The sequence below is a fragment of the Balaenoptera musculus genome, chromosome 7 (genome assembly GCF_009873245.2).
Source record: "Balaenoptera musculus isolate JJ_BM4_2016_0621 chromosome 7, mBalMus1.pri.v3, whole genome shotgun sequence".
NCBI classification, from domain to species: domain Eukaryota; kingdom Metazoa; phylum Chordata; class Mammalia; order Artiodactyla; family Balaenopteridae; genus Balaenoptera; species Balaenoptera musculus.
The window spans coordinates 2,568,849-2,587,909 of record NC_045791.1 but is presented as its reverse complement, the minus strand read 5'-3'; the positions used below and the strand labels follow the sequence as shown (position 1 = coordinate 2,587,909).

The window sequence follows — 19,061 nt, the reverse complement described above, 5'->3', positions numbered from 1 at the left end:
TCTGGCAGTTTTCTAACATTTTTAAATAAGGTTTCAATGCTGTTAAATCTCATGAATTTTTGCCCTGTTGACCTGGAGAATGACACTGGCCAGAGCTGTGTTCTTACAGAAGAATGGGGTTGAGCTCAAACACAGGCAGCTCTGCAAGCCTGGCAGCAGGGACCCCAGTCACTGTTCCTGTGTTTTCTCTTCATGTCTGATGGTCACGGGCAGGCAAACATATCTCTACCCTTGGATTGACCTGACAGTATTCCTACAGGATGTTCTTGGGTCTCCTTGTTTAGTCCCCCAGGAAAATAGCAAAACTGAGAATATGGGAATCTCACCAAAGTAAAAATACACACAGCAGACAGACCCTGAGCAGCCCTCCCCAGGAGTGTACAGTGAGGAGCAGGTACTCTAAGGGACATTTGGTTGGAGCTGGCCTCAGAAACAGTCCAAGAAACTAGACCTCATAGAGTAGAAGGGGCACTACCCTTCTAGAAATGCCCGAACCCTGTAGGTCCATGCAAGCCAGGCCAGACCACAAAGATTCTGGAATGCAAAGGATGAGGCCAGAGGTGCAGAGGGACACAAATGACTGCCGAGATCTCAGACAAGAGCCAGAGTCCCCCTTCCTTCCACACACTCCAAGTTCAGAGGGCTTCTCAGGCATGCAGAGTGAAGATGCTCCTGGTTGGGAGAAGGGCTGTGAAATGTGCAGGAGTTATCCTATCTAGGCAGGAAGCCTAAATCACTTCCCCAGGACCCATTCATGTCATTGCGTCTGTCAGAGGCCAGAAGCAGGGGAGATGTCTATATACATATGGATTTTTTCTGAGGACAATTGTGGGGCTGAAATTGAGGAAGCCCCATATCCACAGGGCAGGCAGCAAGGAAGGAAAGATTATGAACACCTGCAGCCCACAGGCTGGTGGTCAGGAACGAAGGTCCAAGGGAAACAGAACATCTGAAACCAAGCAGAACCCTGTGGGGCTACTGGGGACAAAAGCCTTTCTGTGTCTCCTTCCCTGAGTTCCAAAGGGCAGGTTCAAACAGTTGCTAATCAGGGAAGGGAGGGGATGCAGTGATAAGGGAGGAGCAGTCAAGAAATAATAGTGCAGCCTTGGGGCAGGGTCCTGGTTCCCCCTCAAGGGATACACATAGCAATAGCTTTGAGCTCTTCTGCCAAACTAAAACCCCCACCAAATGTAAGATGTTAACTACTTGGTGAAGCACTCTTCCTTCCAGAGAAGGTCACAATTCATCCATCATTACCTGATGCCAGATGATCTCTGGATTGAAGGAATGTGGGCCCTGCATGCACCCTGATCCTTATCAGCAACCCCACCCTGGACTATAAAACTCCTCACAAACCACCCCTCCCCCCAGGTTGGGACACACAATTTTGAGGGCATTAGCCTGCTGTGCTCCCCTTTGCCTGGCAAGGCAATAAAGCTTTTCTTTTCCACTTCACCCAAAACTCTGTCTCTAGATTTAATTTGGTGTTGGAATACGGAGGTCAGATTTGGCTTCACATCTGCCAACTTTGGCAGTGTCTCCAACACTAATGCATTCATAATATCCATCTATTCCCAGGGCCTTCTCAGGGCACACCAGAGATTCCCAGTGCTGATGCATTCGACCAGCATCTGGTGTCTCCAGCCAGCAGTGATAGTAGCTGCCACAGGGAAGAAGAATACAGAGAAGGGACAGCCTCCCACTGGAGGAACATAGAGGGCTCTATGTTGGTGAGACCATCTCTCAGGACAAGGGAGGAGAGAGTTGAGGGGAACGGCTGTTACCAGCAGCAAAGAATATTGTAGGAAAAGGCACAAGAAAGATGCCCAGTATCATGCTAAGGAAAGTGGCACCAGCCCGACTGGAGAGGAGGGTATGTCTCAGATGGCAGGGAGGCCTGGTAGAGAGGTGGTGCAGCAATATTTTCTGTGACTCTCAGAAACACAGCGAGCACTGAGGTGCCCAATTCCCTCAGTGAGAGTAACAGAATGTTGCTGGAGGATGATAAGCCAAGGGTGATGTGAAGGAAGAGTTACTTTGGAAAAATTAATCTATTGTGGTTTATTTCCTTCTTTATTCATACAAACACTTGTTAACTATCTTCTTTGTGCCAGGCACAATGCTAGTAAATAAGGGAATGCAGCTGCAGACATGTCTTGACAATCAGTTTAATGACTACCTTAGCGGAGTTATGTGTAAAGTGCTATAGGACCCCAGAGGACAAGCAAGGCCTTGCACGGGAAGTACAGAAAGCATTGCAGAGAAGGCATTTAAGTAAGTATTGAAGCAGGCTCTGAGGAACTCCTATGTTTGAGGAACTCTGTTTCATGAGCTCTGGCTCCCCGAGGCAGAAGCCGGAAACTCACTTTCCCCAACCCCTTTGTAGCTAGAACAGGCATGTGACATGGGCTCCTCCAATCAGACACTTCTACTTGAGAGTCAGGCTTGGAGAATTTGGAGAAATGTGACAAGGTGTGCTCAAGGCAGAGTGACAGAGGCCCAGGTACTCAGCATCCAGCATTGGGAGAGGGAGCCCAGGCAAAGCAGCAGAAGTTGGGGGCTTCATGGGGCAAACCCCACCCAGGGTGTCCTTCAGAAAATCCATGAACTGTACCCTATTCTTAGATAAACTCCTAATCCTCTTAAACTAACTAAAGTAGGTTCTGTTTGTCGACTGAAAAAAATTACACAACCTAAAAGTTGAGAGTTATGTTTTATTTGGTGGATATTCTTAGGAATTCAAGCCCAGGAGGCAGTATCTCAAGTAACCCTGAGAAAACTGCTCCAAAAAGGCAAGGGGCGGGGTGGGGGTGGGGGAACCAGGATATATAGGAGTTTTACAACAAAGGTCAGGTAGTCTAAATGTCTAAAAATTATTGTTAATGAAAGAAAACCAGATATCTCAAGTTAAGGAATTTAGCGGTTTTTCCATGTATGGGAAGGTGCAAGAGTCTGGGGTCATTGAAATCATTCCTTTGATATGCACCTCAGGTATTTGGGGCCAGTATCCTGTGTTTTCACATCCTGAGTTCCCTCAGGGCTCACCGTTGTGCAGTCTGATGGCTGCTAGGTGGCAGGTATTCTTTGTTTCCTTCCTGAGTCCCCTCAGGACTCACTGGCTCACCATTGTAGGTGGCTGCAATTGCTGATGACTGTGACATCCTTTGTTTACTGATATTTGGCAGGCAATATTTTATTTCTCATGTTGATTGCAACTGTTGTTTGAAATGCAGATACAACTATGTGTATTACAAATAGAAAGATCCCCACTAAAAGACTTAGGAATAAAATCAGCACCATCCAAGCCAGTTGGAGGATGAGATTTATCAATCCAAGAGAAATCAGAAAATAACAGGGAAAAAAGAATCAGAAAAGAAAAAGCATAACAAATGTAAAACCTTAATAAAATAGTAGAAATAAACTCAAGTCTCTCAGTCAACACAATAAAGTTAAACATGTTAACCGAAAGGGAAAGAGTAAAGGGACAAAGTAGGTAATTAAATAGTTAATCCTACTAGGGGATTGTAAGTAAAGAAAAAGTATGGGAGACTTCTGTAAATTAATGATCACTCAAGAAAGCAGGTTTGCTTAACCACAAAACCAAGCTTAGCAAAAAAACCACACAACAGAAACATGAGACATGCCCCAAAACAATAAAACAATGGTGGCATGAGACCCACATCCTGCCCAGTGAGCTTAGTAAGTTAAGAATTCCTAGGACATGCTCCTTTGCACACACTAAACAAAAATATAAGGAAAAGGTGACATTATACTAAAACCTGAGATGATTTACAATTTTTAACATATGTTACTGCCTTTTTGCTCATTTCTGTTGCACCATGACAGTCCTGGCCTGACCATGTAGGGACAAGAAAACTCCCCTGCCCAACCTGGAGGAAAAGCTGATGATGGAAGCTTGATGTCTACTCAAGAATGAGGAAGAAGGTGGTCTTGTCCCTCTTCCCACTTTTCCTTTAATTATAAAACTGTAGTCCACTATGCTCTTGGGTGCAGCACCCTCTTGTAAGCCTCATAAGCATCATATTCTAATAAATCACTTCTCATCTATCACTTTGTCTCTCGCTGAATTCTTTCTGTGCTGAAACATAAAAAACTAGAGCTCCTCAGAGCCTCCTGAAATGCCACCTAGCAGTTTCAAAACTATTCTCTTAACAGAGATGATCTGCTTGGAATTTTTAAAATCCATTTGCATGTTGTTTTAAAAAATACAACTAAAAAGGGACTTAAAAAACAAACAAAAAAAAAGTTTGAAAATAAAAAATTGGAAAAAGATAAACCAGGCAGAGGCTCAGAGCATAGATGAAGAGAGACCTTACACGGTGTGGAAGAAACCACCATCCTGAAGAGATACAGATAATGAACCTCTAATGCCTAATCCGACTGCATAGTACTCAGGAAAATGTATTGAACTGTCAGTTGAAATAGATAAATCAGTAAAGTGATTTGCTCTATCAGAATTGATTGTTTAGAGAAAGGATGAGTGAATCTAAAGAAGCTCTAACAGCACAGTCAATGTGCTTGTACATGTGGGCATGTGCAGAACTCTGCTCTCACATGGGGCAAACTGGCCACATGCTAGGTCAAAGGGCATTTCAGGAGTGTCTAAGTATGAAATCCTACAGACCACATCCCCTGACCGCCCCCAAAATGAGAAAGAAGTGGCGAAAAAGACAGCCAAGTGAAAAGGAGGGAGGAAGGGAGCAAGGGACCGTGGTGCAGACCTAAGTGCCTGCCCAGCTCTCTGTGCTTCATACTTCCCAGGACCCTGCATCTGGGCAGGGCCATGTGTCCACTTCCCACCCAAGAACTGTGACAGGTCACTTCTGATGCCACTTCCAGACTAAAGCAGAAACCCAAGTGGCCCTCTTCTGATGCAGCCATAGTGGATACCACGTGCTGACATGGTAAATTCAGGTGGCAGAGATCTGTGGGCTGCAGGAAGCTCCATGCCATGCAGCTGCTGCTTTGGTTTCTCAGGAGTTAGTTTCCATACCATGTTGACTCACACAAACTAGGATCCTTCTTTTAATCCTTTCCATAGTGATATGCCCCAGATTTATGAAGGTAGTTCCCTCAGGAGAGGTAAGGACAGGATGATATTGGGGTTGAGGGAAGGAACAGAGAATGTTACATTCCTCTATAATGTTTTATTTCTTAAAAACAAAACAAACAAGAAAACCTGAGGCAGAGGGAATAAAATTTTCCTCATTTTGGGTGGTAAGTGTACTGATATTTGTTATCCTACCCTCTGTGATTCCTTTAATGTATTTTTTAATTTAAATTTTAAGTAACTATTAATATTTGGGGAAGAAAAATATCAAAATAGTCATATTTTTAGAAAGTAGAGGAATCTAAATTTTCAACAATAGGGACCATTTTGTTCAGTCCAAGAGAGGGTCTGGGTCCTGAAACCTGGAAGCCCCTGAGAAGGTAGGGTGCATCAGCTGTGAGCATGTAGGGCCTCGAGGAAGCACAGACAAAGGTTTGCTAATGAAACTCTGGGCTGCGGCTACACAGGGTTCAGATGAACGGGGTCTTCTACAGAATCTATTTCAATTAAGAAAGGGATTCACACGCAAGCTGACCTGGCATCTCAGAAGCCCAGGGCCCTGCCACTTTAGCCTGCCTGAGAGGTGCTGCTGCCCCTCGCCCTCTGCAGGACCACAGTAATGACAGCACCCGCTGAGCAGTACCAGCACATTCAACAACATCCAGATGACTCTTCTAACTCAGGGCTTCATGAAGAAATAATAAGAGCCACAGAATTACTTAAGAATTACCAAACCCAGACCCTGGAAGAACAATAGCTAGGTAACTGGAGCATCAATGCAGCAGACACTGTGATTCCAGGCAATGCATGGTGACATTGAGTCCCAGTCACCCTAAGGTCCTGTGAGAGAGGAGTGGCCCTCAAGGTCACAAGAACAAGAGATAAGTCTCCTCTATCGAGAATCCAGCCATGAGGAGTGTTCATGCACACCCAGCACACCTGGGACACCAGGTGCTGTGACAGGACCCGAGGTTCCTGTTCCCACCTTTATGCTGTCATACCAGGCATTCACAATTCTGCCCTAAGTTGAGCAATCAGTGACGTCAGAAGACACAGCAGGAACAGCTCTGTAAAAGTCCTCTAATATGGACCCCCTAATCTTGACTTGGGTCAAGATCACACAGAGAATTCAAAATCTTATCCAGGCCATAGCACCAGAAGCTACCCCAGCCAGTTAGAATAGCTTCTACATTTGTCGGGAATAAAGGATGAACACCTTCAACCAGCCTCTGTCTTTGGTGTCTTCCAATTTTCTTTGAAAAAAGAAAGAAAGAAAGACTGTTTTTTCCATGAGAGGTGGCAGCTCCCAGTCAGACTGACCCTGAAACACCCAGCCATCCTGGGATTCACTGCCCACAGCAGCTGTAGGCCTCAGCTCCCAGCTGCTGCCTGGGATCCATCACATCTGTTCCCTTAAACTGTGAGTGCAGTAAAGGGACAGGGCTCATTCTCTGCTTCCTCTGGAAGGAAGGGTGAGTCCAGGTTGTGTGCAGGTGAAAGCTGGGCCCTCATCACATGGAGGAGACTATGACTCACCATGGTAGCAGTGAATGGTATGTTGTCAATCAGGGACGATGCGATGGCTGAGACCCAGACCACCAAGATGATGGCAGCTGCAAGGCGCTGATCTTCTGGGACCATCTGGAAGGAACAGATAAGAGTAGGGCAGTGTACCATAGCTACATAGATCACACGCACTGAGGAGCTGATGCTAGGACATGTGAGACTCAGAAGGGACCACAGGGCTCTTGGTCCTTCCTCTTCCACACAAGGAGAGCAAGGGAGACCCAGGTGTGCAAACAGGACCAACTGGGCTTTCCCGACCCCTACCAGGAGCCTGGGCCAGGGTCTACAAGTAACTGAGAGGAGTGACTCCCAATCATGCTCAAGCCAACAAACCCTTGGGGGCCGGGGCGGGGGTGGGTGGGGCAGCAGGTCCAATGTTCCCATTCCTGGTGGGACACCAGGTGACACACTGGTCACACTGACCTCACTTCCCATGTGGTGACCCTAGGCTGGGACCTCTGTGCATCACTTACTGAGACTGCTGTCTCAATTCTCTCCTTCCCAGAAAGGTTTTAACTAAAGGCTAATAGTAAAATTGTAGGCATCTGTAATTATATATTCTTTGAAAAAAGTCTCTTTTCATCTCTTAGCTACACAGGATAAAATAGGTTCCCTGATATAATTTTTTATATAATTAATGTGCCCTATTCTTGCCAATTAAAAAAAATCAAAGGAATAGTGGCTGGAGCACTTTATATTGCAGTATTTAATGTACCTTTATTAGCAAAGCAGTCTGTTCTCCAACATACTCTATTAAGTGGAGATGTGCCAATGCCTAGAAGAAATAGATGTATGATAAGAATCAATTTAAAACTGAGAATATATCAAATTTTTAAAAACATGGCTTTAAAATGAAAATAAGTCAACATGGCGCTCTCATTTTTTATAAAAGATCAAACACACAGTCTATAAATAATTTACTATCTTATATGCACACTGAAGATTCATTGAGAAGAGGACACAGTAGCAGAGGCAGGAACTTCTCATTAATTTGAGTTAATATCCATGCTAAATTTACATTTGGATGGAAGGCCATTTCTTTATTTTAAGATTGCTGTATAGGAGTACTGTTCACCTGTACATAATGAAATGTCTCTCCATATAGAATGTCTTGCAAGTAAGTTGCATTTCAAATTCCTTTTTAAAGTTAAGCATCACAGAGTTTTAGAAGAATATAAAGAAAATGCACGGTTTTCATAACGTTCAAAGAAAGATCTATTTAACTGAAGCATGTACTATTTTCATAGTACTAGACAGATTCAGAAAATTGTGTCCAGAGAAAGGTAGGAAAGAAGATTAGATGGAGACATAAGTGCAGGAGCCATTCTACTCAGTCTGCCTACTTCATCCCAGCTGAAGAGGAGATCTTCTGCCATCCATGACAGATCCCAGACAGGAAGCACCGAGAGGGAACCAGACATGGGGGTGACATAGCTACCTAGCACCTCTCAAATGTGGTCTTTTTACTGTGATGTCATCATGGTGAATGATTACAAATACTGAAAACATCAGCTTGGCTATGTTTAAAAAAGAAAGTCAAGATATGAGGAAAATACAAATAGCCAATAGATACTCCTTTATAAAATGACAAATGAGATAACTATGTAACACCTAATTCTATCAAATCTAAAGTTGTAAATATATAATATATATTCTACACTTCAGCAAACTAAAGTTTATGTATAGCTGAAGATGCTATATGCATCACTTGTCTCCTCCGTCAATTTATATAGTGAAAAGATGATTGTATAATATGATGTAAATCCCTCACAATATGAAACATAATTATCCTTCTGTTGCAGTGACTAGTTGCAAAAAGCTGGTTCAGCAATGATCTGACATTGTTGTTCCATTGAAATTAGATAAATACAATAAATCAGTGCCACTACTTTCTTCAAAATGATGGCGTAGGAGGTCTTAAGGTCCCTTCCGCAGCTAAATAAATAGACTCTGGATAAAACACACTTTTAGGGCATTACTGGATTAGCAAGACAATGTAATGTTTTCCAAGGAATCTCCCTTCCCATGAAAATACTTCTTGCAGCTGGCTGGGAGCTGCAGACTTGAATGGCAAGGAAGGATGAAATTGCCTTGAGCTTGATGCCAACCAAGTGCTGAAGTGAGATCATGGAGGTGTGAGCAGCAGCAAGGTTGTAGGCTGAAACAGGGATTCTCACACTGCACTGACAGCCTTGAAACAGGCTGAAAAAATTATCCCCTGGCATCCAGCAGAGGCAAACAAAAGAAGTTTCTGGAAGAAAGCACTCCAAATGTAGCCTCTCAAGACTCCCACAGATTAAGATCAAGTAACAAAATTATAATCTAGGGTCATCAAGAATACAAGAAGACAAGTAACATGAACAAGAGCAGAAATAACCAAAACAGATTTGGATATACCACCAACATGCAAGAATGAGAATCCACAGGTGCTGGATATAGTAGAGGAATTTTGTTTAAAGAAAATAGAGTTGAAGAGTATAATAGTAAGAATGAACATTTACCCTTGATGAGTTAAGAATATAAGCTGTCAACTCTAGAGTAAACCACTAAAAGAGAATGTAACTGCCAAAAAGTGGGAAATAAAATTTTACATAATCCTTAATCAACTCAGATAAAGGAGAAAAAAGATTGAATATAAAAATATACAAGGTTGGGGAGGCCTTCAAGATAGTGGAGAAGTAAGACGTGGAGATCACCTTACTCCCCACAAATACATCCATATGTGGAACAACTCCTACAGAACACCTACTGAACTCTGACAGAAGACCTCAGACTTCCCAAAAGGCAAGAAACTCCCCATGTACCTGGGTAGGGCAAAAGAAAAAGAAAAAACAGAAACAAAAGAATATGGATGGGACTCAAACCTCTGGGAGGGAGCTTTGAAGGAGGAAAAGTTTCTACACACTACGAGGCCCCTTCACTGGTGGAGACGGGGGGTGGGCGGGGGGGCTGATTCCGAGCCAGGGAGGAGAGCGCAGCAACAGGGGTGCAGAGGGCAAAGTGGACAGATTCCTACACAGAGGATTGTTGCTGACCAGCACTCACCAGCCCAAGAGGCTTGTCTGCTCACCCGCTGGCCAGGGCGGGTGGGGGCTGGGAGCTGAGGCTCGGGCTTTGGAGGTCAGATCCCAGGGAGAGGACTGGGGTTGGCTGTGTGAACACATCCTGAAGGGGGCTAGTGTGCCACAGCTAGCTGGGAGGGAGCCCGGGAAAAAATCTGGACCTGCCTAAGAGGCAAGAGACAATTGTTTTGGGGTGCATGAGGAGAGGGGATTCAGAGCACCGCTTATACAACCTCCAGAGACTGGCGCAAGCTATGGCTATCAGCACAGACACCACAAACAGGCTGGAACACTAAGGCTGCTGCTGCAGGCACCAAGAAGCCTATGTGCAAGCACAGGTCACTATCCACACCTCCTCTCCCAGGAGCCTGTGCAGCACACCACTGCCAGGGTCCCGTGATCCAGGGACAACTTCCCCAGGAGAACACACAGCAAGCCTCAGGCTGTTGCAACGTCACGCCAGCCTCTACCACCATGGGCTCGCCATGCATTCCATACCCCTCCCTCCCCCCCAGCCTGAATGAGCAAGAGCCCCTTAATCAGGTGCTACTTTAACTCCTCCTGTCTGGGCAGGGAACAGATGCCCTCAGACGATCTACATGCAAAGGTCGGGCCAAATCCAAAGCTGAACCCCAGGAGCTGTGCGAACAAAGAAGAGAAAGTGAAATTTTTCCCAGCAGCCTCAGGAACAGCAGATTAAATCTCCGCAATCAACTCTATGTACCCTGCATCTCTGAAACACCTGAATAGACAACAAGTCATCCCAAAATTGAGGCAGTGGACTTTGGGAGCAACTGTATACTTGGAGTTTGCTTTCTGCATCTAATTTGTTTCTGGTTTTATGTTTATCTTAGTTTAGTATTTAAAGTTTATTATCATTGGTAGATTTGTTTAATGATTGGGCTGTTCTCTTCCTTTTATATATATATATATATATATATATATATACACACACATATATGTATATAAATTTTTTCTTTTTCTTTTTTTGTGAATGTGTATGTGTATGCCTCTTTGTGTGATTTTGTCTGTATAGCTTTGCTTTTGCATTTGTCCTAGGGTTCTGTCTGTCTTTTTTTTTTTTTTGTATAGCTTTTACTGCTTGTGATCATTGGTGGATTTGTTTTTTTGTTTGGTTGCTCTCTTCTTTCGTTCTTTTTTACTACTTTTTAATTTTTTAAATATTTTTAAATTTTTTATTTTAATAACCTTAATTAATTAATTAATTAATTAATTAATTTTTTATTCTCCCTTTTCTTCTGAGCCCGGTGTCTAACAGGGATTAGGTGCTCCGGCCAGGTATCAGACCTGAGCCTCGGAGGTGGGAGAGTCAAGTTCAGGACATTGGTCCACCAGAGACCTCCCGGCCCCATTAAATATCAAATGGCAAAAACTCTACCAGAGATCTCCACCTCAATGTTAAGACACAGCTCCACTCAACGACCAGCAAGCTACAGGGCTGGACACCCTATGCCAAACAACTACCAAGACAGGAACACAAACCCACCCATTAGCAGAGAGGCTGCATAAAATCATAATAAATTCACAGACACCTCAAAGACACCACCAGACACGGTCCTGCCCACCAGAAAGACAAGATCCAGCCTCATCCACCAGAACACAGGAACCAATCCCCTCCACCAGGAAGCCTACACAATCCACTGAACCAAACTTATGCACTGGGGGCAGACACAAAAACAATAGGAACTACGAACCTGCAGGCTGTGAGAAGGAGACCCCAAACACAGTAAGTTAAGCAAAATGAGAAGACAGAGAAATAACACAGCAGATGAAGGAGCAAAGTAAAAACCCACCAGTCCAAACAAATGAAGAGATAATAGGCAGTTTACCTGAAAAAAAATTTAGAGTAATGATAGTAAAGATGATCAAACATATTGGAAATAGAATGGAGAAAATACAAGAAACGTTTAACAAGGACCTAGAAGAACTGAAGAGCAAATAAAAAATGGTGAACACCACAAAAAATGAAATTAAAAATTCTCTGGAAGGAGTCAATAGCAGAATAACTGAGGCAGAAGAATGGATAAGTGACCTGGAAGATAAAATAGTGGAAATAACTACTGCAGAGTAGAATAAAGAAAAAAGAATGAAAAGAATTGTGGACAGCCTCAGAGACATCTGGGACAACATTAAACACACCAACATACGAATTATAGGGTTCCCAGAAGAAGAGGAAAAAAAAAAGGGACTGAGAAAATATTTGAAGAGATTATAGTGGAAAACGTCCTTAATATGGGAAAGGAAATAGTCAAGCAAGTCCAGGAAGCACACAGAGTCCCATACAGGATAAATCCAAGGAGAAACACGTGAAGACACATATTAATCAAACTATCAAAAATTAAATACAAAGAAAAAAATATTAAAAGCAGCAAGAGAAAAGCAACAAATAACATAAAAGGGAATCCCCATAAGGTTAACAACTGATCTTTCAGCAGAAATTCTGCAAGCCAGAAGGGAATGGCAGGACATATTTAAAGAGATGAAAGGGAAAAACCTACAAGCAAGATTACTCTACCCAGCAAGGATCTCATTCAGATTCAATGGAGAAATTAAACATTTACAGACAAGCAAAAGCTAAGAGAAGTCAGCACCACCAAACCAGCTTTACAACAAATGCTAAAGGAACATCTCTAGGCAGGAAACACAAAAGAAGGAAAAGATCTACAATAACAAACCCAAACCAATTAAGAAAAAGGTAATAGGAACATACATATTGATAATTACCTTAAATGAAAATGGATTAAATGCTCCAACCAAAAGATATAGACTGGCTGAATGGATACAAAAACAGGACCTGTATATATGCTGTCTACAACAGACCCACTTCAGACCTAGGGAAACATACAGATTGAAAGTGAGGGGATGGAAAAATATATTCCATGCAAATGGAAATCAAAAGACAGTTGGACTAGCAATTCTCATATCAGACAAAATAGACTTTAAAATAAAGACTATGATGAGGCAAAGAAGGACACTACATAATGTTTGAGGGATCAATCCAAGAAGAAGATATAACAATTGTAAATATTTATGGACCCAACATAGGAGTACTTCAATACATAAGGCAAATGCTAACAGCCATAAAAGGGGAAACTGACAGTGACACAATCATAGTAGGGGAATTTAACAACCCACTTTCACCAATGGACAGATCAACCCAATATGAAAATAAATAAGGAAATGCAAACTTTAAATTATACATTAAACAAGATGGACTTAATAGATATTTATAGGACATTCCATCCAAACACAACAGAATACAATTTCTTCTCAAGTGCTCATGGAGCATTCTCCACGATACATCACATCTTGGGTCATAAATCAAGCCTTGGTATACATACGAAAATTGAAATTGTATCCAGTATCTTTTCCAACCACAACACTATGAGACTAGAAATCAATTACAGGAAAAAAACTGTAAAAAATACAAACAAATGGAGGTTAAAGAATACATTACTAAATAACCAAGAGATAACTGAAGAAATGAAAGAGGAAATCAGAAAATACCTAGAAACAAATGACTTTGAAAACATGACGACCAAAAACCTATGGGACACAGCAAAAGCAGTTTTAAGAGGGAAGTGTATAGCAATACAATTCTACCACAAGAAACAAGATACATCTCAAAAAACAACTTAACCTTACACCTAAAGCATTTAGAGAAAGAAGAACAAAAACCCCAAAGTTAGCAGAAGGAAAGAAATCATAAAGATCAGATCAGAAATACATGAAAAAAAAAAAAGAAATACATGAAAAAGAAATGAATGAAATGATAGCAAAGGTCAATAAAACTAAAAGCTGGTTCTTGAGAAGATAAACAAAATTGATAAAACATTAGCCAGACTCATCAAGAAAAAAAGGGAGAAGACTCAAATCAATAGAATTAGAAATGAAAAAGGAGAAGTAATAACTGAAACTGCAGAAATACAAAGGATCATGAGAGACTACTACAAGACCTATATGCCAATAAAATAAACAACCTGGAAGAAATGGACAAATTCTTAGAAAAGCACAACCTTCCGAGACTGACCCAGGAAGAAATAGAAAATATAAAGACACCAATCCCAAACACGGAAATTGAAACAGTAATTAAAAATCTTCCCACAAAGAAAAGCTCAGGACCAGATGGATTCACAGGTGAATTCTATCAAATATTTAGAGAAGAGCTAACACCCATCCTTGTCAAACTCTTCCAAAATATAGCAGAGGGAGGAATACTCCCAAACTCATTCTACTAGACCACCATCACCCTGATACACAAACCAGACAAAGATGTCACAAAAAAAGAAAACTACAGGCCAATACCACTGATGAACATAGCTGCAAAAATCCTCAACAAAATACGAGCAAACAGAAACAAACAGCACATTAAAAGGATCATACACCATGATCAAGTGGGGTTTATCCAAGGAATGCAAGGATTCTTCAATATATGCAAATCAATCAATGTGATACACCATATTAGCAAATTGAAGGAGAAAACCCATATGATCATCTCTATAGATGCAGAAAAAGCTTTTGACAAAATTCAACACCCATTTATGATAAAAACCCTGCAGAAAGTAGGCATAGAGGGAACTTTCCTCAACATAATAGAGGCCATATATGACACACCCACAGCCAACATCATGCTCAATGGAGAAAAACTGAAACCATTTCCGCTAAGATCAGGAACAAGACAAGGTTGCCCACTCTCAACACTACTATTCAACATAGTTTTGGAAGTTTTAGCCACAGCAATCAGAGAAGAAAAAGAAATAAAAGGAATCCAAATCAGAAAATAAGAAGTAAAACTGTCACTGTTTGCAGATGACATGATACTATACATAGAGAATCCTAAAGATGCTACCAGAAAACTACTAGAGCTAATCAGTGAATTTGGTAAAGTAGTAGGATACAAAATTAATGCACAGAAATGTCTTGCATTCCTATACACTAATGATGAAAAATTTGAAAGAGAAATTAAGGAAACACTCCCATTTACCACTGCAACAAAAAGAATAAAATACCTAGGAATAAACCTACCTAAGGAGAAAAAAGACCTGTATACAGAAAACTATAAGACACTGATGAAAGAAATTAAAGATGATACAAACAGATGGAGAGATATTACATGTTCTTGAATTGGAAGAATCAACATTGTGAAAATGACTCTATTACCCAAAGCAATCTACAGATTCAATGCCATCCCTATCAAACTACCAAGGGCATTTTTCACAGAACTAGAACAGAAAATTTCACAATTTGTATGGAAACACAAAAGACTGCTAATATCCAAAGCAATCTTGAGAAAGAAAAACGGAGCTGGAGGAATTAGGCTCCCTGACTTCAGACTATACTACAAATCTACAGTAATCAAGACAGTATGGTACTGACACAAAAACAGAAATATAGATCAATGGAACAGGATAGAAAGCCCAGAGATAAACCCACACACATATGGTCACCTTATTTTTGATAAAGGATGCAGGAATATACAATGGAGAAAAGACAGCCTCTTCAATAAGTGGTGCTGGGAAAACTGGACAGCTACATGTAAAAGAATGAAATTAGAACACTCCTTAACACCATACACAAAAATAAACTCAAAATGGATTAAAGACCTAAATGTAAGGCCAAACACTATAAAACTGTTAGAGGAAAACATAGGTAGAACACACTATGACATAAATCACAGCAAGATCCTTTTTGACCCACCTCCTAGAGTAATGGAAATAAAAACAAAAATAAACAAACGGGACCTAATGAAACTTAAAAGCTTTTGAACAGCAAAGGAAATCATAAACAAGACAACCCAGAGATGGGAGAAAATATTTGCAAATGAAGCAACTGACAAAGGATTAATCTCCAGAATTTACAAGCAGCTCATGCAGCTCAATATCAAAAGAACAATCAACTCAATCTAAAAATGGGCAGAAGACCTAATTAGACATTTCTCCAAAGAAGATATACAGATTGCCAACAAACACATGAAAGGATGCTCAACATCACTAATCATTAGAGAAATTCTAATCAAAATTACAATGAGGTATCACCTCACACCAGTCAGAATGGGCATCATTAAGAAATCTAGAAACAATAAATGCTGCAGAGGGTGTGGAGAAAAGGGAACCTGCTTGCACTGTTGCTGGGAATGTAAATTGATACAGCCACTATGGAGAACAGTATGGTGGTTCCTTAAAAAAATAAAAATAAAATAACTACCATATGACCCAGCAATCCCACTACTGGACATATACCTTGAGAAAAGCATAATTCAAAAAGAGTCATGTACCACAATGCTCACTGCAGCTCTATTTACATTGGGCAGGACATGGAAGCAACCTAAGTGTCCATCGATAGATGAATGGATAAAGAAGATGTGGCACATATATACAATGGAATATTACTCAGCCATAAAAAGAAATGAAATGAAATTGAGTTATTTGTAATGAGGTGGATGGGCCTAGAGTCTGTCATAGAGTGAAATAAGTCAGAAAGAGAAAAACAAATACCGTATATTAACATATATATATATATATGGAATCTAAAAAACAGGTTCTGAAGAACCTAGGGGCAGGACAGGAATAAAGACGCAGACATAGAGAATGGACTTGAGGACACGGGGAGGGGGAAGTGTAAGCTGGGATGAAGTGAAAGAGTGGCATGGACATATATACACTACCAAATGTAAAATAGCTAGCTAGTGGGAAGTAAGCAGGCACATAGCACAGGGAGATCAGCTCGGTGCTTTGTGACCACCTAGAGGGGTGGGATAGGGAGGGTGGGAGGGAGACACAAGAGGGAGGAGATATGGGGATATATGTAAATGTAAAGCTGATTCACTTTGTTATAAAGCAGAAACTAACACACCATTGTAAAGCAATTATACTCCAATAAAGATGTTAAAAATAATAATAATAAAATAAAATAAGAAGACCCAGGTGTCAAAGGGAGCAAGAAGAAACCAGGAACCGAGAATTCAGTAAAAAGAAGTTTGTTGGAAGTTGATTTTCTTCTGGCTAGTTGAGTAACCTGAGAAAGTTTTTAAAGGCTGGGAATTTTAAGAACATACACATCTATAAGGGGACGATAATGAAAACAAAATATCTTTGTCACTGAGAGAACAGACATTTTTAGACGAAATGCAGTACGAACTAAATCTTAGAAACTCGGGTCTATAAGGATTCCCAGCTTAAAAAAAAAAAAAAGAACATATTTCCAATGTAAGAGTTTATCCAACGATTTAATATGGAAAAAAGGGAAAATTAATGAAATAAAATTTTCCTTTTTTAAAGATCAAAAAAATTTTCTAACTTTACTTAGACTAATCAAGAAAGCAGACAGAAGACACAAATCACCAAAATCAGAAATGGAAAAGGGAATATCACTAATGACTTCACAGAAATAAAAAGTATTAGAGGCAATATTATAAACAACTTATGCCAAAAAATAAGAAAACTTGGATGAAATAGACAAGTTCATAGAAGACAAAAATTAGTAAAATTTACTCAAGAAGAAATATCATACCTGAATAGGCCGAAGAAATGGAATTAGTAAAGTCAAACAAACACAAAACCTTCCCACAATTTAAATTCCAGGCCCAGATGGCTTCACTGGAAACTTTTATTGAATATTTAAAAACAGCCCTTCACAAATTCTTCTACAAAGAATACTTCTGAACTCATTCTGTTATACTCATTCAGTGTTATGCTCATACCAAATCCAGACAAAACATCACATAAAAATAATAATGTAGACCAATATCCCACATGAATGTAGATGAAAAAATTCTCAACAAAATAATAGTAATCTGAACTCAACAACTTATTATACACCATGACCAAGTGAGATTTACTTCAGGAATGCAATGTAGATTTAACAGCTGAAAATCAGTCAATGTAGTATACCAGTAGAAAATTAGTAATGTAGTAACATTTTTCAATGTTAAAAATCATATGGTCATCTTAATAGATACAGATAAAACATTTGACAAAATCCAATATACATTACTGATAAAATTTCACAACAAACTAGGAATATATCCTAACTTTATCAACCTAATAAAGGATATCTATTAAAAAAACCTATAACTAAAATTATGCATAATGGTGAAGAACTGAATACATTTCCCCTAAGATCAGAAATAAGGTATGAATGTCAATACTCATCACTTCAACATTAAACTAGAGGTTCTGGCCAACAAGACAGGAAAAAAAGAAAAAGAAGGGAAAAGGAGGCTATTTGGAGGAGAGAGAGGAAGAGAGTGTGAGCTAGTTAAAGGCATTCCAATCTGAAAAGAAATGAAAATGTCTTTATTTGCAGATGACATGAAAGAAAATTCTGAACAGCTACTAGACTAATAAATGGGTTCAGCAAGGTCACAGGACACAGTGTTAATATTAAAAAATCAATTGTATCTCTATGTAATGTTAACATACAATCAGAATAAAGTTAAGAAAACAATTGTATTCAAAATAGCATCAAAAAATATAACAGACATTTATAACTTTTATATACTACCTAAGGAGGCAAAAAACCTGTACTCCAAAAACTGTAAGACGCTGATGAAAGAAGTCGACGATGACAAACAGATGGAACGATATATCATGCTCTTGGGTTGGAAGAATCAATATTGTCAAAATGACTATACTACCCAATACAATCCCTATCAAATCACCAATGGCATTTTTCACAAAACTAGAACAAACATTTTCTAAATTTATATGGAGACACAAAAGACCCCAAATAGCCAAAGCAACCTTGAGAAAGAAAAACGGAGCTGAAGGAATCAGGCTCCCTGACTTCAGACTATACTACAAAGCAACAGTCATGAAAACAGTACAGTACTGGCACAAAAACAGAAATATAGATCAATGGAACAGGATAGAAAAACACAGAGATAAACCCATGCACATATGGTGTATGGTCACCTTATCTTTGACAAAGGAGGCAAGAATATACAATGGAGAAAAGATAACCTCTTCAATAAGTGGTGCTGGGAAAACTGGACAGCTACATGTAAAAGAATGAAATTAGAACACTTCCTAATACCATACACAAAAATAAATCAAAGACCTAAACATAAAGCCAGACACTATAAAACTCTTAGAGGAAAACATAGGCAGAACACTCTATGACATAAATCACAGCAAGATCCTTTATGACCCACCTCCTAGAGTAATGGAAATAAAATAAAAAATAAACAAATGGGACCTAATGAAACTTAAAATCTTTTGCACAGCAAAGCTTTTCTCCCATTCTGTGAGATAACCCACAGAGTGGGAGAAAATATTTGCAAATGATGCAACAGACAAGGGAATAATCTCCAAAATTTACAAACAGCTCATGCGGCTCAGTAT

General features: G+C 40.2%; 1 protein-coding gene across 8 annotated transcripts in view; it reads right to left on the bottom strand.

Moving 5' to 3' along the window:
- Nucleotides 1-19,061, bottom strand: part of OCA2 (OCA2 melanosomal transmembrane protein) — a 279,721-nt gene that overhangs the window by 48,726 nt on the left and 211,934 nt on the right. For all 8 annotated transcript variants that reach the window (XM_036859042.1, XM_036859038.1, XM_036859037.1 and 5 more), the window contains 2 exons: nucleotides 7,353-7,412; nucleotides 6,608-6,712 (listed from right to left, as the gene is read on the bottom strand). In XM_036859042.1, the coding sequence (XP_036714937.1) occupies nucleotides 6,608-6,712; nucleotides 7,353-7,412 (165 nt within the window). The remainder of the gene's footprint in view (nucleotides 1-6,607; nucleotides 6,713-7,352; nucleotides 7,413-19,061) is intronic.